Here is a 23,155-nt window from a genome sequence, read left to right as displayed (position 1 = left end):
ACCAATGGTACTTATTTTTTTTGTTCAAATGGTTTATTTAATTGAAATACTTTATTTAAAGTGAATTACTCTGTGCAAGTACAATAAAATTAAATATCAATAAATATAAAAAAATAAATATCAATAAAGAGAAAATGAGGCCAGATACAGTGACTCATACCTGGGAGCTACTTTGGGAGGCCAAGGTGGGAGGATCACTTGAGGCCAGGAATTTGAGACCATCCTGAGCAACATAGCAAGACCCTTTTTCTACAAAACAATTTTTAAAAATTAACCAATTAACCAAAATAAACCTGGGAGGCCCAGGAGTTTAAGGATGAATGAGCTATAACCCTGCTGCTGCATTCCAGCCTGGGTGACAGAGCAACACCTATCTCAAGAAAATTAAAAAGTATATTTATAAAGGGAAAGAAAAAAGGAAGGAAGGAGGGAAGGAAGGGAGGGAGGGAGGGAAAGAAAGAAAGAAAAAGAGAGAAAGAGAAAGGAAAGGAAGGAAGGAAGGAAAAGAGAAAGAGAGAGAGAGAAGGAAAGAAAGAAAGGGGAAAAAAGAATATTTCTTTTTTAAAATGTTAAAAAAGAATAATTCTTTTTTAAGAATAATTTTAACATGTTAAAAAAGAATTATCTCTAGATAAACGATTACATGCATTTTCCGCTTTAATTTTGTACTAACAAAAAAGTATCAAATAAGATATATGCTTCATTTTATAATGAAAACATATTTTAAAATAATAAATTAAGTAAAAGAAAAGCATAGATATAGAGTGAGTGATATTATTGACTACTTCCTTCTCCTTGAAACTTTATCCTCCCCAGCCTCTTTATTCTCTGTTTTCCTGAATTTCCCCCTGCGTTTCCAGGCTTTTGCTAGTGACCTTATCCTTAAATATTAGTGTTCCTCTATATTAAGAATTCAAACATTTTTCATTTTACATCCTTCCCCTTTTCCTTCACATATCTAAATACAAAGTCCAATGACTTCATTATATTTAATTAGTATGCCTTGAAGTTGTTTAACTCCCTCTCACTCAGGTTTCCATTATTCTCCTTTGGATTAATAACCAGCTTTCCAATTAGCAAATCTTCATCTCATTTTTCTGCTTACTCCAAGTCTGTTACTTTCCAAAAAATTCAGTGTGATGTTTTATTCTGAGATGAAATAATGTCTTCTTCTTTGTAAAATATTTAAATGGTTCTGCATAGCTTTATAGAGGAAGCCATGGGCAACCTAAACTACTCTTGTGTTAGACTCATACTTCAACACTCTATTTAGCCCCCAAAGCACTTCTAGGACCCTGTATTTTGGGGATAAGCCGCTCCTTCTGTAGGGAATATACTTTTTCACTTTGTTTACACATCTCCAGTCTTGTGACCCTGTTTATTAATGGCATCTTCTAGGACTCAGGTAATCTTTTACCTTTTCCTAGAAGCCTGTCCTATCTTCCCTCCTGGATTGGGAAAGCTTACTCTGCATAACTGACCCATGTGTTGTCACATTACATTGTACTTACATGTTTGTGCACTTATTTTCCTTGGTTTAACCCTTAAGGACAAAAACCAGTTCCTGAGTCCATGCATCCTTAATATCTAATGAAGTAACTGTCATGTGGGAGTTTTTCAAATGAATATTTATTGAAATAACTGAGCAATTATTCCTAGACAAAATAGTTGCTTATTTCCATGTGTTTTAGCTCTTTCTAGGAATGTCTCTGGTTCTTACCAACAAAGTAGGCAAAATATGCAAATGGTAAAGCATTTTTGTTTGTATTTTGTCCACTACTCTTCCCACTACTAACCATTGGGTATACCCACCATTTTAATCTCAGTATTATGATTATACTGGAATCATATGCATAATCAGAGCTGTGTTGAGTAATAATTTGACATAAATAGTAAGGAATTCAAATAAATTATGGCAATTAATGTACTTTATACAATCAAATATAGTCTTTTTGGGTTTGGCATAGGGGAGGAAAAAGAGAGACTGGGCAAAGAAGGTCTTAATTAAAACAACCGAGATGCACAGGCTTTTCAATTATGATTAGGTTTGGATGTCAGTGACAGAAAACGCATTAACAGAGACTTAAACAAGATATGTATCTGGTCCAAGACTAATGGTGTCTCTGATCCAGAAATTTCTCAGAGTCATAGGCTAACTCACCACCCTACCATTCCCAATTTGTGGTCTTTGTCTTAGGTTGCAACATGGTGTCTAACCCATCTAGGAAGCAGGTTGGGGGAAGTGATAAATAAGGAAAACAAAGGACAAATGTAAGCTATCTCTTAAGAAATATTCCTTGATGTTTCTTCAAAACATTTCTATTCATACCATATTTTTGCAATAATCTAACAACATTCTCATACTTAGCTACAAGAGAGAATGGAAAATATAGTCTTTAGTAAGGACAACTTGCTACCAGCTAGGAATTCTACTATGGTAGGAGAAGTAGTACATGGATGTTTCAGAAAGATATGACAACCTCTGTTACACATATTTAGTCCAAAATTGATGAGTGAACAAAGAATATTCCCATTTAAGTACTAGCTAGCAAGAGAAAAGATATTAGGAAAAAACTCATGATTTTATTACTGTTACTGATTTTTTTGAATTAATTATATTAAATTGTAGATGAATTGAGTGTATGTGACAGGCACTATGCTAAGCTATTTTTATGTATCTTCTCACTTAATCCTCCTATTAATTGTATGAATAGTTAATATTATTGTATATATTGTATAGGTGCAGAAACAATTTTGGAAAACTTATGTGGCTTATGTAAATTTGCAGGGTGAGCCAGTGGCTTTATTAAATGAAATAAGAATGATGAAGTCTGGATGCTGTTATAAAAGTGACAGTTCCATTGCTACTGTAACAAATTACTGTAAACTTAGTGGCTTAAAACAAATAATAATATTAATATAAATTAAAACATTCATTATTTTATAATTCTGTGGGTCAGCAGTTCAGCATGGGGCTCACTGCAATAAAACTAAGTTGTCAGCACACTATATTCCTTTTTGGAAAATCTGGGAAAGAATGTTTCCTGTTAATCGATCTTGTTGGCAGAATTCAGTTCCTTGTAGTTTCTTAATATCTTTATTTTTTCTTGGCTCTTAGCTGAGGTCCATTCCCAGTCTTCTTCCTCCATCTTCAAATCCAGCGAAGATGTGTCTAGTCCTTCTGATGTCATATTTGCACATTCTTCTGACTTCTTCCTCTAATGTTAAGACTTGTGTGAATAGATTTGGCCCACTCTAGAAATCCAGAATAAACTTTTCATCTCAAGATTCTTAAATTGAATCACAAGTTCAAGTCCCTTTTGACATGTCTGGTAATATAGTCACAGCTTTTTTTTGGATTAGGGAGTGGACATCTTTAATTAGGTATTCTGCCTATCCCAGGTGGCAATGAGGAGTAACAAGGAAATTGGACAGCAGAAGACACTGTGTCCTCACATGGAAAGTGAGAAAGACAAGGGAGCTTAATGCTGCCTCTTTTATGAGCATCTAAATCCCATTTACAAGGGAGGAGCCCTCAAGGCACATCACCTCTTGAAGCTACCATCTTTAATACTATCACATTAATAATATCTGAATTTTTGAGGGGAGACATTCAAATGATAGTATCTAGTGTGATCATCATTCTTCTAATCAATGTTTTTGTAAACAAAAGCACAGAGAAGTATAAAGAAACCAAACATAAAATCTCTCTTTTTGGATAGAATTGATGCTTATTCTAGAAAGCATTTATGTTTATTTTATTCTTAAACTAATATTTTAGCAGCTTCTTTTATCATCACATATATTTTAGTTAATTCCATAATTGCATGTATAAAATTATGGATTGCAATTTTACTAGTTAGAGGCAGATTCATTTTAACATCTTGAATCAACATAGTTTTTTTAACATCACGAGAGTTTAATACTTACAATAATAGTCATTGACTTTCAGTATTTTATATTCTTTTGAAGATGTAATACCACTCATTGAATAATTAGGAATAAATAGTAAATATTCATTGTATGTCCTTTCTATATTTTATATTCTTGATGCTAAAATTCCTCATATACTAATACACAAATATAAAAAGTACCTAGTTGTATATAAATATAGACACTGCATAATTGTGTAATGAATCACTTATCACCACCAAAAACTTATCTGGACTTCTGTGGTCTCAATAATTTAATTTCTTATGACTCTTGAAAGGATAATATGAGATATGCAGTAAGAACAGGGCCTGGAATATATATGTTCAAAATATTAGTGTTAATAATATTACTATTGTAACTACTACTGCAACTGCTACCACCACCGACAACACTAATAAATTCCCAGAGCGAGATGGGTATAATGCCTCCACTAACGTTTGAGCTTAGTTTCCTACTGTGCAGATAACACACACTCTCATACATTTCAGATCTTGAAATATTCTTGTGGAGACTCCCTGCTGATATTAGTCACCGGAAACCATCAGCAGATGCTTCTAAGTCAGAATAGGCTGCTGCCAAGAGAGCTTGAAGAAGAAACTGGCAAGAGCTGTGAGCTTTTGCTTTCCGTCACTGAGATATTTTGCAGCAGAATGGAAGGTTATCTTAATGACAACCTTAGAGTTAGTGGGGCCATGCTCAACCTTCTGGAACATTGTCTCCTACCCCAGCTACCTAACACCTCAAGAATAGCTGCAACTGGGTTGTGAAGAGAGAGGAGGAATGTGATATTATACCTGTGTTACCCACAGCACTTGCCCTTCTTAGTATTACAGCTTTTTGGTCTCCTGGAATCTCTATCCAATGTGAAGGAGAGTCATTTGGATGATTTAATTGCCCTCACACAGCAAGAATCACATAATGTACATATCAAAGTGTAAAAATTTGTGTAATTCCTTTGCTCAGTATTACATATCTGCTTTGAATTTTAACCCCTTCTGATATAATAGTAAAGTCACCCACATCAATGATATTAGGGGTAAGGTTTGAAGGGAGCAACATCTGCAGAGATAGGATGTAGTAGTTCCACCTTTTTTTTTCCTGCTAAGACCTCTTCAGTGTCCACCCTATACATTCTCAGTCTGTGATGATCTCTAACATCCAAGGACAAGCATAAAGCACCTCATGTGCCTTAGAGTGGCCAGATGAATACCAATATTGTAAATCTTAGCTAGACATTACCTGGGAAATCCTACAGTTTTACAGTGTAGAACCTGGGATTGCAATTGATTTTTTAGAAAGACAAATGTGCTAACATCAGGAAGCTTCTAGTTAGCACTTTAAATAGACAATAAAAGGATAAACACAGGAATAAATAATCATCATGTAAAGAAATCACCCTTAATGGAATAAAGAGGAAGCCCCTTAGAAATGTCAAAAATACTTTTCTGAGCAGATAATTTTTCAGCCAATATTGTGGAATGACGAGGAACTGGAAATGCAGAGAGAAGAGTGTCTGAGACAGAGTAAGTAGTCCTCATAAAGGATGTTTGTGGCCCTGATGTCTTCTAGAAACTAAAAAGATTACAGGGGCCCTTGGCATAGTGGGTAAAGAGGAGAATGGGCAACATGGAGACTGTAGAACTAAAGAAAGATTAGATCATAGAGGGCCCTTTGAGATTTATTCAAATATGGAATGAGAAACCACTGATGAATGTGATATCTAAATAGTTCCTCTTTTCATTCAGATTTCTCTCAAGTTCCTCACCCTCACCTCCTCTATCACTGAACACCTCCACCACTCTCTATCATCTTACCTTGATTTATTTTTCTTTAAAACACTTCATAATACATATGAGTGTTTGAAGACTTTATATTCTATAAGATTATTATATATTTTTTAAATTTATTATATTCTTCCCCCAGTGAAGGAAGAAAAGTTAGTTTGTATCTATATCACTATAACAGTGCTGGTAAAGAGTCATATTTTTAAATATGTGTATACAATTAAATAAATCAATAGCTTTTAGATAGAAGTTATATTATCTGATTTGTGTTTTAACTTAACCTCCAAAACTTAAAATAGGAGCCTTCTATTTGAAGCACAGTTCACAAAATAGGAAACAGTAGTATAGCTACCTTTCCTCACTCTTTTTTTATTAATTAAAGTTTTACTTATAATTGACACATAAAAATTGTTTCTGGGGTTCAGAATTATACAAGGTTGCAGTGAAATACAGATATTTTGATGTCCCTATACCTTATATAATGATCAAATCAGAATAATTATTGTATTTATCACCTTAAACATGTATTGCTCCTTTGTATAATAACATTCAAAATCTTCTTTTCTAGCTATCTTGGAATATACACTACATTGTTATTACTACGGTCACTCAAACTTCAACTTGGTACCCATTGAGAAAGTAACTTTCCCAGTTTCTCCTTCCTCCTTATTCTCTCCAGCTTCTGGTAACCACAATAATACAATGAAAACTATAAAACACTGATGAAAGAAATTGGAGAGGACACAAATAAATGGAAAGATATCTTGAGTTCGTGAAATGGAAGAATTAATATTGTTAAAATGTCCACATTACCCGTAGCAATCTACAAAATCCCTATCAAAATACCAGTGACCTTCTTCACAAAGACAGAAATAAAAACCCTTCCCCAGTCTTTTTCTAACTACTGGCTCCAGAGAGAATTCATTCATGGGCTACAAGTCTTTCCTCCTGCATAGCTGTGGCAGGTAATTTCTCTTGTACCCTAACTTCCTGGACTCCTGCCTAAGTTGCTTGTCCAGGAAGACATAGAAGTAAACCGGGCCTTCCACAGATACAAACTGATAAAGATTCACTACTCAATAACCTTGTTTAAATAAATTACATAAACAAAAATAAAGTTAGCAACAAAGACCATGCATTGAGAAGCTGGTATCTTACATCCTTTCTTTTGGTGTCGTAAGAAAAATAACAAGGATAAAATGGGGCTGGAATTAAAACTCATTGCGTGGTTCATTATATATGAAAGTATATAAATATCTGTATATCACTACTATAGTTGTGTATCTGATCATTTTGAACAAAACTTTCATTTTCTCAAAGTCTGGAGTCAAAGTTTTTTTATATAAAAATAGATATAGATAAATAAATGAAAAGTGAGGTATCCTAGACCATGATGACCCCATTATTAATAAGGGACAAAAAAAAAACAGAAAAAGAGCCCTTCTTAACAAATTTATTTGAATTAGCCTCATACATATCTATTTTTCAAAATATTTTGGATATATACGACCTAACTTATACAAATTTGTAATGAATAGTCTCCTAAAACCAAGAATATTATCTGCAAGGATTTTCTTCAAAATCTGTAAATTCAAGTTGATCATTTATATGTATTATGGAATGTAAATTATATCCTCCAGTAGCTAAGCATGAATAAATGATGGAAAGGAACCAATGGTTTTGTACTGTGGTGTTATGGATTTAATATTTGATGAATTTTTCATTTTATGTAGCTTCTTCCCTTCAGTGAAACATTTGTAGTGCTTTATGTAATCTGTCATTGTTACATGCCAACAGTCCCCTAAAGGAGAAGACCAGTGTACCGATATTAAAGGCATAGAAAAATAAAACAAAGCTAAAAGCTTTTATCACTCCATCAGTAGCTCTCAGTGTCCCCAGACTCTCCTCCACCCCATCTCTAAAATATGAGCCCTTGCAAGAATTGAAACTGTTAACCTGATGCTGGCAGCAAAGTGGATTAGCCTAGAGAATTCCCTGAGGTGGCACTTTGCACTGTTGAATGGTCTAGCCTAGAGTCTTGGGATATATATTCTGTAATAAAATATGTAAGTAAAATATTAAATATTGCAATGCATAATTCTTCTAGAATATGAGATATTTATTATTTTCTCTAAAATGATATCACTTTCAAATGAATAAATAAAGAATTCTTATGTGTCATAGTTTAAGCATTTTGTATCATACAATATTTACCTATTTCACAAATTTCATATAAGTTTACCTTTGTATATTTATTTTTTAAGTAGCTAATTTAGGATGATTATTATTTGAACATCACTAACATGAATTTTCCATATAGATGTGAAATGTATGTCACTTATAATACATGCCACAAAAGCAGCCAAGTTTTAGAATTATTCTGAATTATATGATTTTTTAATAAAGGTACTCCATATTTTGCTCTCTCTGAATTAGACATTTACAAGCAACAACATTTGATAAGACAGTCCTGCCAAGGCATAGATTTTTGTGTGGGTCTTTGAATAATGCTTTCATGTGTATGGAAAAAAAGGGGAAAAAAACTATTATAATTAGTTTAATTTAGAGCAAAGAAACCTTGTCTGAATCCACTCTTCTCCATCCCTACTTCCACAGTCCAAGTTTAGGTCTTCAATCTCTCTAACCCTGCCCTGTTACCCTTCAAATCCAGATTGTCCCTGCTGCCAAAATGAGCATGTAAAAAATTAAATATAACCCTGTCAACATTGTTCAAAATCGTAATTTGCTGCTTTTCATATAGAAGATAAAGTTCACAGTCCTTAACATGGTCTGCTTTCTGCCTTCATCGCTAGTGTTCCTTCTCATCACTTTTTGCCTCACAGTTTATGTTTCAGAAACAAAAATAATATTTTTTTCACTTTGCCGTATTTCACATTCTACCCTAGAATGTTCTTTCCCAGTTCCCAACTCCACCTTCCTTAGCAGTGTCTGGGGTTTTCCACCTCAGGGAATCCTTTCCTCTATAGTCTCCAACTGGATTGAGTGGCTGTCATCTCTGCTAATATAACCCAGTGTGTCCATATCCCAAAGCAATCAACACAGGGTATTGTATTCATCTTGCTTATGTCATGTTTCCCTCATTGGACTATGATTGCCAAGGTATAGAAAGTATATGAAGAAAGAAGTGCTTTAATTAGATGTCAAGTTGATTGTGTAACATGGTATTTGCATACCTTGAGATTAATTAAAGTTTTTATATTTTGTAATTATACATATATAATGCATTCTGATTTCCACACCGGGGAGAAAAAATAATTGTTAATATTAGAGTGACTTATTGCCATTCTGAAATAATCATAATGGAGAAAAGCTGCTCCCAAAAAAGGTAAATTTTTAGCAACATAGAGTTTGGGGGAAAAACTCTTATCTTGGAATCAAATGGGATTGCTGAAAAAAGAACTTCATCCTCAAGATCCATTGTGAACAGATACGAATACCTATTTTAAGATAATTGACATAGCTAATAATAACTGCCATTTATGAGGTCCTACTATATATCAAGCATCCTATGTGTTATTTTATAATGCTTGCTTATTGTAATACATATTTCAACCTTAAAAAATAGAAATTATAAACACTATTTTATATAAGTTAGAGAATTGCTCAAAATAATATAACTTTTTTTTAGAGAAATGGGGCTATAATCCCAGGCTTTTCCTGTGGACTTATCTATATTATCCTGTCTCACTAATGAGTATAGCTTGGTATTGGTATTGGTATTGGCATTAGTTAAAGCATCATTAATTTGTTTGGTTAAACATCATCAAAGGCTAATTTGAATGTTGTACTAATTATGTAAATAAAAAATGTCTAATATTGAGTATTTTCTTCAGCTTTCAGAATTATTTTGAATTAACAAATACAGACTTTACCATGAAATACAAAAGAACTTGTATCAATAGATGATTTCTATATTTTTTCCCGAAGAATTTATGTAATATTTATTAGTCATTAGGTTTCAGAAATTGTCTCTCCCTGCCATCTCTATTTAATACATGAGGCATATGCCCAACATCAAAGAACATATTTATAAATTATATTATTATAACAACATGATATGAGGTATTTGGGATGCACGGAAAATATTTTCTAAATTTCAGAAGTTTACTTTGTTAACGTAGAATAGCATGATGTTTAAGCATGTAATTACTATCATCAAGCAAACTTGAAGTTTAGTTTCATCACCAGTAGCCAAATAAACATGGGAAAATTACTTGGGCAAAGCATTCCTTTAAACTGAGAATTTATTAAAACGATTTGTTCATTGGAATGTCTTCAGTTTACATATGGGAAACCTCAAGTCGAATGACTTAAATAACAAGAAAATGCATTATTTAAAAAGCATACTGTCCAGAAGCATGCAAGCCCCACGCACACAGAAAAACACCATTCCTAGGTTCTGGACATCTCAATATGTAGTTTTGCTTTGTCTTCAAACTACGTATTGTGAGATGGTTGTAATAGCTGAATACATTCAGATAGAATTACCTCAAAGCAGACTGATTTTTTGTACTTCTTTGAAAACCAAGAAATCATTTTGCAAAAGCCCCTCAGCAAATTGCTAATCATCTTCCAGTGGCCAGAATTAGGTCAAATACGTGTAATCGAATCACTGGCAAATGGAATGGGACATAGAGTGATTAGGACCCATCTCAGGAAACTCATAATTGGATGAGCAGTCCCTGAGTATTAGGATGTACAGAAAAGAATACAAGGGAACAAAATATATGTCCTGTTGAGAAGAAAAGGTCAAGGGTAAATACGGAAGGTGGCTGTTGGGTAAGCAATCAATAGCATCTGCCACATTTTCCCCTTTGGTTATCAAATACCTCTCCAGACCCATTTTTCTTCTCCTGCATTCACTTTGGAAAAAATATCTATGTAAAACATACTTTCTATCTACATTAATAGAGAAAACCTAAAATTTCAGCCATTTACTACATACAAAGATATGTCCAGAATCCCTAAGTGATACATTGGCTTCTCCATTATATTTACAGGTAGTTCCTCATTGTCTAAAGACCTGTGGCTAAAACATAGGTTATCCCAAATCCAATATAAAAGTATAGAAAACAAATAGGGTAACTCCATAAAAACTCCCACTCAGAAGAAGAGAGAATTGAAGCTACACAGAGTGGTTACTGGGTCACAGAACAATATCATGTCCTTCTGGATAAGACTAGTGAATACTGATTTCTCTAGAAATGGAATGAGTTCCTAGATAAGCTTGGAATGTAATAGAATCCATTTACCTTGTCATAGTGCTCCACAGCTTCTGGCTCTGATTCCTGAGAGGATTTATTTTTACCTGTTGAACAAGACTGCTGTGCTCTAGAATTTCAGTGCCACTGCATATTACAACTACTGTTGCCCCTGAAACTGTGTTTCTGCTGCTTTTGACACTCTTTGCCAGAATCCAATCTTTGTTTCCTTATTTATACACATAAGATGTGTATCTGATTGATAAGGGAATCTTAGTTCTCATGCCTGTATACTGGATACAATGAATAATGGGGAATCTAGGATCTGACCATATTGGGAGGTATGCTGTACTTCCTACCAAGATTCCTAATTTCCCAGACAAAAGGAGGATATTCAGGTGCTGGGCAGCCAGAATAATGTATAGGTGTACACAACATAGACTTCTAGGGTCAAAATAAAATAATGCATTTATAATTCTGAGACCAGTGTTCTACATAATATAAATATGTTCCATTAAAAAAACTCATGTTAATGGGTATTAAGTGGGAATTCCACATGGCTTCAGAAAATATGACAATGTAGAAGTTATGGTATTAAATTATCTGTGCAAGATTCACAGAAAGATTATGAGACATAGCTTCTGTACCACTTTTAACAAAATATCCTGTAAAAACCTATGTATTGAGCCTTATGAGAAATGGATCTACCAAGTATTTAATATTTAATGCTATCTATGGATTTTTTACTTCTGGAAAGTCAGCGTTAAAAAGCATTATGTTATTTTTAATTGACTTCATTAGTAGATTAAATGTTTTAATTCAAACCTCAATAAGCAACACTAAACAATCCAGTTGGAATTACCATTTCACAATGGAAATCAAGAGAGTGACTTACTTGGTTTAAAAAAATCAAGACAATTATACATTATTTAAATACTTTAAGGGTATATTTTATTATTCCAGTTTTTCTTTCATTAGTCCTATGTGCTAAATGCAATTTATGTTTTTGTTTATTTACTCCACAAATGATTAGGAAGAAGTAAAACAGGCAAAATGTATGGCATTCTTTTTTCACTAAATGCATAATATTTTTCCTATTTTCTTACTAAATGTTTCAGCCCTACTACCAAATAAACATGTAGAGGAAGCATTCCTATTATACTTATGACTATTTGTTGATTTTTTATATTAACTTTTCTATATTATACAAAAATAAATGGGTGGAAATGTCTATTTGGCCACTTTCATATTATTAAAGTATCAATAAAGAAGGAAAATTTTACATCAGACTCCTGATGTTACTTATTACATTATAGAATGAACAAGTTTTGTTGTCATTTTGTTTTTGTTTTCCTAAGCTTTATTTATACATTCTATTAAAGATATTTTTCTTTTAACCATATCTCAATATACTAAGTTGGAGTTTTACTGTAATACCTTACTTATATTAATGGCTTCAAATAAGGCAAAGCTAATTTTTATTTTTTTAATGCAAAAGTTTTACTTCTGTGAACTATTTCAATAATAATGTTAAAAATAAGCAAACATGAATCAAACTAAAATGAATGTATTATAAAAATTCAATCAGAATATTCTAGCTTCTCAGTAATTGTGTGTCACTGAAACTGTTCAAGAATTATTAAGTGTCTAAAAATTCAGTGAAAGCTCAGTGGTTAAGTGCTTATCCAAAAGTATATGGATTAGTTAGTAATTAATTCATCACTTAATTTAAAGTGAGATAGAGCTCTCATTGTTGCATACATACATGCATGAGTCTCAGTTACAATTTAGGCAAAATAAAATCTACCATTAAATGGGTGTCCAAAGTCTTTAGGATATGATCATACAATAATGGATATCAAGAGTTTGGCATAGAACTAGCAATCAATTAGGCAGTCATTTACCTAATTTGTATCCACTAGCCTATTAGACTTTTAAGTCATATGAAAGGAAACATTCTCTAATTTTAATTACAGTGCACTCATATATCTACTATGAAATAGGTTGGGGTGATGAAGATCATGGGATTTATCCTTCTGGCAGGATGACAGATGAGGTACTTTGAGAGTTACTCTCACTGAAATATAAGAAACATGGTAGTGTTCATGTCATTATTAGTTCACAAGAAAACAAAAGAAATGTATAAAACTATGTATGACTACCATGCAAACATACAGACACACACACACACACATACACACATATATATTGGAAGCATTCCCTCTTAAATGAGGTACAGTTTAATGAGACTAATTGTCATCTGTTCTAGTAAACATTTTGCCAGATATCCAAGAAAGTTAAGATTTTAAAATTACATAATTTGGAAAGGAAGAACCTAAAATATTATTTACAGAAGACATGCTTGCTATGTAAGAAACTAAAAATAATTTACAAATGTTTTTAAATAATATGGAAGCTTTACCCATGCCTAGTTAGATCAATAAACAAAAAATAAATTTCTTTTCTATATACCAAAAAAGTTCCAAATATAAAGATAAAATATCACTTTCAATAACAAAAGGCATTTTCAAGAAGTAATATACTAAAAAAATTATTAAAATATATTTAGAGATCCAAATAAATGAAGAGAGAAGTCAGACTTGTGTGTAGGGATATTCAATACCTTAAGATGTCAGTTCTCACCAAATCAGTTACAGATTCACTGCAATTCCATTAGAAAGCCCAAAATAAATTTTTGAAGAATTTTACAAGTTGATATGTGAAAGACAAATGGTCCAAGAGTAGTCAAAATACTCCCAAAGAACAAAAGTATTAAGTGTGTGGAGTATCTGACTTATAAGGTACAGTCTTATCTTACAGCAATAATAAAAATAAGCCAATTTGTGGTAGTTCGGGTACATACAAACTTACCAAGAGAACAAGATCCAGAATCCAAAATCCAACATACTTATATACAGAATAGTGATATATGTTTAGAGTTTGCTGATCATTGGAGAAAGAAGGGCTATTTATTAAATAAAAAGTACTGAGACAACTGGATGTTCATATTGGAGGGAAAAATGAAAGGAATATTGTGCTAATTTATATTGCTGTGTAAAAAATTACCCAAAATTAGCAACATGAAACAACATAAATTTGTTATCTCACAGTTTCCACAGGAAAGGAGTCTGGGCATGGATATCTGGGTCTTCTTTTCAAGGTTGTACTGGGGTGAAATCAAAGCTTTGGTCTGGGATGTGATCTCATTTGAAACTGTAGGGCTTCTTCCAAGCTCACTTGTTGTCAGAATTCAATTATTGTGGTTGTAGGACTTAGGCCCTCAGCTCCTAAAGGCCACCCACTGCTCCATGCTAAATGTACCTTTCCACAGCATGGCAGTTTGTATCTTCAAGGCCAACAGGAGAGCATCTCTTCTGATTTTTTGTTTGCTTGTTTTTTGATCTCTCACTTCTGGACCTTCTTTTAAAGGGAATCTTCTGAATTAGTCAGGGCCACTCAGGATAATCTCCCTTTTGATGAACTTAAAGTCAACTGATTAGAGATCGCAATTACACATCTTTAATATTCCTTCACCTTTTCCATATAATATAAACTAATCATAGGATTGATAATCCGTCATTTTCATAGGTCTTGCCCACACTGAAGAGGAGGGTATTATATAGGTTAACTACACTGAGGGATTAGAATATTGGAAGACATCTTAGAAATCTGCCTCCCACACATTCCTACTTTGCAGTTTCTGTAAAAGTCAATTCACAAAAGATAAAAGATATGAAGATACATCTTTATGAGCTTGTGTCATTAATATTAATAATTTTTACCAGAGTAGGATTTGTTTATCTATTATTTTATGAGTAGATAAGTAAGTCCTACTCTGGTAAAATTAATAACTTTTTCTTATAAATAATCTAACATGGAAGCTGTGAACTTGAAGCTATTGCAACACATATAATGTAAGGGATTAGTATCCATAATATATAAAGCTGATCTCAACTAGTGAGCCAGATCCAGTGGTGTACTATGAGTGAGCCACAGGTAGAACTAAGATATTGATTTAACTCCCTCTGTGGAACAGAAGGTCCTGGGCAAAAAATAAAAATAAAATTTCCATTATAAGCAGCTTCATCTGTTCACCTTTGTGTATTACAAATATTATTGTTTTCAAAGTGTGCTATAATGGAATGTTTTCAGAATCACCAATATAAAGAATTCTTGCAAACGATAACAAGTAGACAAGCAGTCTGAGGAAAAAAGATGCCAAAACACAAACAGTTGTGTCACAGAAAAGGAAATATAAATGATATATAAACATATAAAAAGATATGTAACTCAATTAGTATTAAGGAAAATGCGAAAAAAAAACACTTTTACATCTACTAGAGTGGTAGGAATAAATGCATTCAATGTACACAAATGTGAACATTTGAATTGGTAAAACAATTTTGGAAAACCATATGGTACTAGGTTATAAAATGAATTTTTGCTGTTATTACCTAGCAAGTGTACTGCCTAGAGACATACCTGAAAATGTGTACCAAAAGATGTTTAATACTGCTCATGACCATGTTGCTTATAGTAGCCAAAAAAAAAAAAAAAGAAAAAGAAAATGGGAAACAATCTAAGTCTGTATTGACAGGTAATTATTAATGGGAAGTATTTATATTTTACTATAAGTGGAACAAATACATATATTTTTAAAATTATGATCATGTAAAATGTATAGTTCAAAGGCTTTATACACATGCTGTATTTAAACTTGGCCAAAACAATTGTTTTAGTCAATGCAAATATTAAAATATTTTATAAAACAAGAAATATGTGTAGTCAAAAATTGTTGGCCAGGTCCAGTGGCTCACGCCTGTAATCCCAGCATTTTGGGAGGCCGAGGTGGGCGGATCACGAGGTCAGGAGATTGAGACCATCCTAGCTAACATGGTGAAACCCCGTCTCTATTAAAAATACAAAAAAATTAGCCAGGCATGGTGGTGGGCACCTGTAGTCCCAGCTACTCAGGAGGCTGAGGCAGGAGAATGGCATGAACCCAGGAGGCGGAGCTGGCAGTGAGCCAAGATCGCGCCAGTGCACTCTAGCCTGAGTGACAGAGCAAGATTCCATCTAAAAAAAAAAAAAAAAAAGTTATTATAACAAAAAAAGCCAAGATATAAATTCCTTTATTTTTAATTATTTTTATAATAACAAAGTAGCAAATAGTTATAAATATTACTAAAGAAATATCTTCTTCATTTATTCTCTCATAATATGGTAACTTCAGGCATTCATTTTATCAGGTGATGAATAATATTTTGTTATAAATTATTTTTTGCTCAAAGCATGACTCTATGCAGGACATTATGTAATTTTATGTAATTTCTTTCTGTACTGATTCTTAATTACATTTTTTCAATATTATAGCTATTTTTAAAATTGCAATTTAATTAAATTTGAATTTTTGCATAGGTATATAAACAATATATGGATACATGAGTATATTTTAGCAAGAAATAATGCTGAATTACATAGCATGGTATAGTGTGCCTCTCAAAGTATTGTGCTCCCAGTTTTGCCACTCATTTTAATATATTTGAGGAATTCTTTTACCAAAGGATACATAAAAATAAACTTGATACCATTCTGGCAATCTAGATTCAAGTTTAGCTCTAACAAATTTTAAGCTTTACTACTTAATGGAAATAGCACACTCTGTTTCTGCATGTTAACTTTGTAAAATATATATGCAAATGTGTGGAAAACCACTCTCCACCTACGTATACTTTTTATAAAGCCTTCTTAAAGTAGATTTGCTTTAATCATTCTTCAAGTAAGAGTATTCTATAAACAGAAACCATGCAATTTCATTGAAAATTTAATGCAGAAAATACAATACAGCAAGTAAAAGTCATGTAATGATATAATGATTGAACTTTAAGAATATTCTAACATGACTTGCTGCCATACTATGAAATTATATATATATATATATATATATACATAATTGAACTGCTTGTGTGTGTGTGTGTGTGTGTGTGCGCGCGGAGAGACAAAGAATGCATTTCTGTCATTGCTTTTTTTGTTGTTTTTATTGCATAACGCAGTATATTTAAGGTGTATGTTTCTGTTTACTGCTAGGTTATCCAGATAAATTTTGAAGAATTTGATCTGGAGATTGGCTATGATACCTTGACAATTGGCGATGGGGGCGAAGTTGGAGATCCTAGGACAGTGCTCCAAGTGTAAGTTCCCAAGATTTCATTTTTGCCTTAGCCTATCGGGTACTAATAAAATTTTACTTTCAAATTATTGTTTTACATTGATCGCTCCCACTACTACCAGCAGAAGATGCACAGTAACTTAGTCATTATTATTAACTTTCATAGAATCTGTTAGTGCTTCTTCAATGAGATTTAAGGCACTTTGTCTCAGTTCAATTGGGCTTCTCTAACAACATGCAGTAAACTGGATGACTTATAAACAATAGAAATGTATTTCTTGTAGTTCTAGCGGCTAGGAAATACAAGATTAAGGTGTCAGCAGATTTGACGTCTGGTGAGGGCCTGCTCATCTAACCTGATGCTTCTCAAAATAGGGTCTTTTTGCATCACAAATGCATCACAAATACCTGGTGCACATTTGAAAATGTAGATTTTTAGGCCCTCAAGCCGAACTTAGTGAATCAACATCTCCAGGATGTGAATTTATCAATCTATATTTTAAAGAATCACTGCATGATCCTTATGCACATCAAAGTTGGAGAACAACTGATATAAATGTTAAAAAAATTAGTATCAGCATAGACATCTACTACTGGTAATGCCCTTATTGTGTGTAAACTGACTAAAGGTAAGCTAATTTTTTTTCCTTTTTTTTCTTTTCCTTTTCATTCTCTTCTCCCTCTTCTTTTTATTTTCTTTTTAATTTTACAAGAAGGCCTCCTAGAACTATTATTCCAGAATCCTGTAATAAACCAAGGGTTAACCTCATAGTCACACATAGTATGTTATGGGCTCCAATATTACTGCTCTTTAGTCTTACTTTTCTAGAAAACAAAACAAAAACCAAACTTACTCACCTGTCTTCATGCACTCTTGACCTCAACTTCAACCTCTTTCCCCTGTCTGCAACGTGGATATCATTGATCAACATGATTTGGTGGTCTATCTCTGGCCTACTACAGTTCTGTTTTGTGTTTCCTAAGGTGTGATGGACAAATGGGCCAGCATTTTACATGCTTTATATGTTCAATTGTTAGTTCGTTTTCACACTGCTTTAAAGAACTACCTGAGACTGGGTTATTTATGAAGAAAAGAGGTTTAATTTACTTTCAGTTCCACAGGCTTAACAGGAAGCATGACTGGGAGACCTCGGGAAACTTACAATGGTGGCGGAAAGCAAAGGGGAAGCCAGGATGGTGGCAGGAGAGAGAGAAAGATGGTGGCAGGAGAGAAAGAGAGAGAGAGAGCAAAGGGGGAAGTCCCACACACTTTAAAACCATCAGATCTTGTGAGAACTCACTATCATGACAACAGCATGGGAGAAATCCACCTCTATGATCCATTCACCTCCCACTAGGTCCCTCCTCCAATTTGACATGAGATTTGGGTGGGGACACAAATCCAAACTATGTCAGTTATGTTGCTCACATTTTTGTAACTTCATTCTTAACACTTCCTCTCTTGAAAATGATCAGCATTTTTGTTGCACCTGAGCAACAATTTGAGCCTGTTAGGCATATTACCATACTGAACTACTGAACTGACATTTTCCAGAAATAATCAATAGTCTCTACTAAATCTTATTGTAGTTTTATACCTGATAGCTTAGATTTCATTATAATATAAAACTGCATATATTTTACATGCAATATACAGTAAAATTGTATATATATAAATTGGCAGCAACAGAGCTGCTCTGATGATTAGCTGTGCTTTTTTCCTGTCATTGTTTGTCAAATACAGAGTTCTAAGGAACTGAAAATTACATGTAAAAATTTGAATTTATGGTTTCTTGTAAAACTGGTGACCCTAGATCTTCATAGTCATGTGGCAAAAATTGGCTAGGACTGTCTTGTGCCTCCTATGGAGAGGGCCTCCTTGTGGCCCTCATCCTTCTATCATTTTCCACTTGAGCTTCTAAGATCCTTTGCGTTGCCTGCCTGGGCCTATAGCTAATTAAGTGACACCTGATATAAGACAAAATGTGGATTGATTTCTTTATCAATTTATTCATTGTTTTGCAAGTGAATATGTTTGTTTCTTTACCTGACACTCATAAACACTGAAGTTTCTTGGATATTAATGATACAAAGTAAATTTGGTGATTAATCCTCACACATTGCAGATGTTTCTCTCTACATGTTTGTTAGATCCTATCATATGCACTTTAGAGATAAAATTGTAAAACATGTATTTGATGAGATATCTTTTCCTTTTTCTTCTTAAGACAGAAAACTGGATTTTAGGTTCAGATTCTTAAAAACATGGAAAAGAAAAGGCAGGCTGGCTAGTCAATTGACTAAAAAATACTTTTTAAGAAGCTTTCATTCATGTATCTGCCACAAAAAAAACTTCCATCTCAGCATTGGATAAAATATTAGAAATCACCTTGTCCAACTGACATCCAAGAGCATAGATGCTATGTCCTCCTATTGCTGTTTTCTTAAAAAAACAAAAAAAAAGCTATTTGAGCTAATTGGTATCACACAATTGTGGGTAGAAAGATTATATATATATATATATATATGTATCTTTATGGTAACCTAGTAAAATACAGAAGAAAGATGTCAGAATTATCTTAAATACTCAACCATTAGAACTGGTTAAATATAAAAAGAGTACATTTGTTGGGATTGAGGAGTGGTCTGTACAATCCCTAATGTTAAAAAAAAATGTGTGTTTGAACCATATTTTTCACCCTATTTCAATGTTAGAAAAATTCTGAAGACAATCATGAATTCTGATGTACCAATTGATATCCTTTTTGGACAGAAAATCATTGTATAAGTAACATAGAATGACTATTAGGTATTATTTTTCAAAAGAATACCAAGTATCCAAATGGTTGTTCCTACACCATCAAATTTAAAGTTTCCAATGAGAACTGCATCTTCAGTAGGGATTAAAAATTAGGCTTTGGGGCAGGGCCAGTATGGCCAACTAGAAGCAGCAGAGATCGGAGGCTGCCATTGAAAAGAACCACAACAGTATGCAAATCCTGCACTGGCAATCGAGATATCCAGATTCTGTCATCAGAACTGACTAGGTGGCTAGCATGATCCAAGGAGAGGAAAAAGAGCAGTGTGGTGCAGCAGCCCACCTGAGAGCCACATGGGGCAGGGGAGCCCCCATTCCATAGCCAAGGGAGGTGGTGAGGGAGTGTGCTACCCAGCCTGAGAAACCATGTTTTTTCCACGGAACTGTGCAACCCACAGATTGGATGATCCCAGTCACAAGCACATGCCACCGGGGCCTAGGGTCCCAACCAGAGAGCCACACAGATTCTCAATAGCCACTCATCTAGAATCTGCTTAAGCCTGCCGAGCTCTCAGGGGAAGGGGTGGCCAGCATCTCAGCTGTGGCTGCCTGTTGTCTAAGTCATTTGAGCTTCTTGGGGGAGGGTTGGTAGCCAACACTGGAACTGATAGCTGCCTAACACACTAAGCTCCCAGGGCAGGGGAAGGGTGGCAGCAATCTCTATAGCTCCAGGCCACGCTTTTCTTCTGCTGGAGCCAGAGAGGCTGAATGGCTTGGTCTCAAGAGGTATCCCCCATAGCCCAACATACTGGCTGTGGCAGACTGTGGCCAGAGTGCCTCTTCAGACCTGAACCTGACCCATCCCTCCCTACTGGGTTGGGCCTCCCTGCAGGAACTCCAAGAACTCCAGCCAGGGGCTCAGGGACAGAACTCTGATCTCCCTGGGCCTGAGTCCCTAGTGGGAGGTGTGGCCACAGTCTCCAGGGACCAGCAGAATTAGTTTTTCCTCCTGATAGTTCTGGGCAATCCAGGCAGACCAGACGAGTGATTTTCCTTTCAGCAAAGCACACCCCGTCCACCAAGGGACAGTCAAAGTGCTTCATTAAACAGGACCTGTTCCCTATGCCACTCAACTTGGTAAGACCCTCCAACAGGAGTTCTCAGACACCCTATACAGGAGTGTTCCTACTGGCATCAGATAGGTGCCCCTTGAGGTCAGAGATCCCAGAGGAAGGAACAGACACCCATCCTTGCTGTTCTCCAGCCTCCTCAAGTGACATCTCCAGGTGCCGGAGTGAACCAGATGAATAGGGCCTGAAGTGAACCTCCAGGAAACTGCAGCAGCCTTACAGAGATGGACCTGACCATTGAAAGAAAAACAAACAAACAGAAAGGAACAACAGCAGCATCAACAACAACAAAAAAGTCCCCATAGAAACCCCATCTGAGGGTCAGCAGCCTCAACGATAGAAACTAGACAAAGTCATAAATGTGAGAAAGAATTAACAACAACAACAACAACAACAACAAAAAGATGAAAATCCAAAAGACCAGAGTGTCTCCGGTCTTCCAAATGATTGCAGTGCATCTCCAGCAAGGGCACAGAACTGAACAGAGGATGAGATGGAGGAATTGACAGAAGTAGGCTTCAGATGTTGAGTAATAACAAACTGCTGAGCTAAAGGAGCACGTTCTAACCCAATACAAAGAAGATAAGAACCTTGATAAAAGGTTACAGGAGCTGCTAACTAGAATAACCAGTATAGAGAGAAATATAAATGACCTGATGGAGGTGAAAAACACAGCAGGAGAACTTTGTGAATCATACACAGGTATCAATAGCCAAATTGACCAAGTGGAAGAAAGGATGTCAGATTTTGAAGACTGTCTTGCTGAAATAAGGCATGCAGACTAGATTAAATAAAAAAGAATGAAAAGGAATGAACAAAACCTCTGAGAAATATGGAACTATGTCAAAAGACTGAACCTATGATTGATTGGAGTATGGGAAAGAGCTGGTTAGAATGGAACCAAGTTGGAAAACACCCTTCAGGATATTATCCAGGTAAACTTCCCCAACCTAGCAAGGCAGCCCAACATTCAAATTCAGGAAATACAGAGAACACCACTAAGATACTCCATAAGAAGATCAACTCCAAGACACATAATCATCAGATTCCCCAAGGCTGAAATAAAATAAAAAATGTTAAGGGCAGCCAGGGAGAAAAATCAGGTCACCTACAAAGGGAAGCCCATCAGACTAACAGTGGATCTCTCAGCAGAAACCCTACAAGCCAGAAGAGAATGGGGGCCAATATTCAACATTCTTAAAGAAAAGAATTTTCAATCCAGAATTTTATTTCCAGCCAAACTAAGCTTCATAAGCAAAGGAGAAATAAAACCCTTTCAAAAGAAGAAAATGCTGAGGGATTTTGTCACCATCATACCTGCCTTACAAGAGCTCCTGAAGGAAGCACTCAATATGGAAAGGAAAGACAAGTACCAGCCACTGCAAAAACACACCAAAATATGAAGACCAAATGACACTATGAAGAAACTGCAACAGTTAATGTCCAAAATAACCAGATAGCGTCATGATGACAGGATCAAATTCACATGTAACAATACTAACCTTAAATGTAAATGGACTAAATGCCCCAGTTAAAAGACAAAGACTGACAAATTGGATAAAGAGTCAAGACTCATCAGGGTGCTGTATTCAGGAGACCCATCTTATGTGCAAAGACACAAATAGGCTCAAAATACCAAGCAAATGGAAAGCAAAAAAAAAGCAGGGGTTGAAATCCTAGTTTCTGACAAAACAGACTTTAAACCAACAAAGATAAAAAAAGACAAAGAAGGGTATTACATAATAGTAAAGGGATCAATTCAACATGAGGAGCTAACTATCCTAAATATATATGCACCTGATACAGGAGCACCCAGATTCATACAACAAATTCTTAGAGACCTACAAAGAGACTTAGTCTCCCACACAATAATAGCAGAAGACTTTAACACCCCACTGTCAATATTAGATATATCAGTGAGAGAGAAAATTAACAAGGATATTCAAAACTTGAATTGATCTATGGATCAAGTGGACCTAATAGACATCTACAGAACGCTGCACCCCAAATCAACAGAATATATATTCTTCTCAGTGCTACATGGCCTTTATTCTAAAATTGACCAAATAATTAGAAGTAAAACACTCCTCAGCAAATGCAAAAGAACTGAAATCATAACAAACAGTCTCTCAGACCAAAGTGCAATCAAATTAGAAGTT

At 34.6% G+C, this 23,155-nt stretch overlaps 1 protein-coding gene across 8 annotated transcripts in view; it reads left to right on the top strand.

Moving 5' to 3' along the window:
* CSMD3 (CUB and Sushi multiple domains 3) overlaps window positions 1-23,155 on the top strand; it is a 1,209,558-nt gene that overhangs the window by 586,168 nt on the left and 600,235 nt on the right. For all 8 annotated transcript variants that reach the window (XM_054656949.2, XM_016959787.4, XM_016959790.4 and 5 more), the window contains one exon: window positions 17,027-17,130. In XM_054656949.2, the coding sequence (XP_054512924.1) occupies window positions 17,027-17,130 (104 nt within the window). The remainder of the gene's footprint in view (window positions 1-17,026; window positions 17,131-23,155) is intronic.

Source organism: Pan troglodytes, chromosome 7, assembly GCF_028858775.2.
Source record: "Pan troglodytes isolate AG18354 chromosome 7, NHGRI_mPanTro3-v2.0_pri, whole genome shotgun sequence".
Taxonomy (NCBI): domain Eukaryota; kingdom Metazoa; phylum Chordata; class Mammalia; order Primates; family Hominidae; genus Pan; species Pan troglodytes.
Note: the sequence above shows the minus strand (reverse complement) of the source record. Positions and strands in the feature narration are given on the sequence as shown.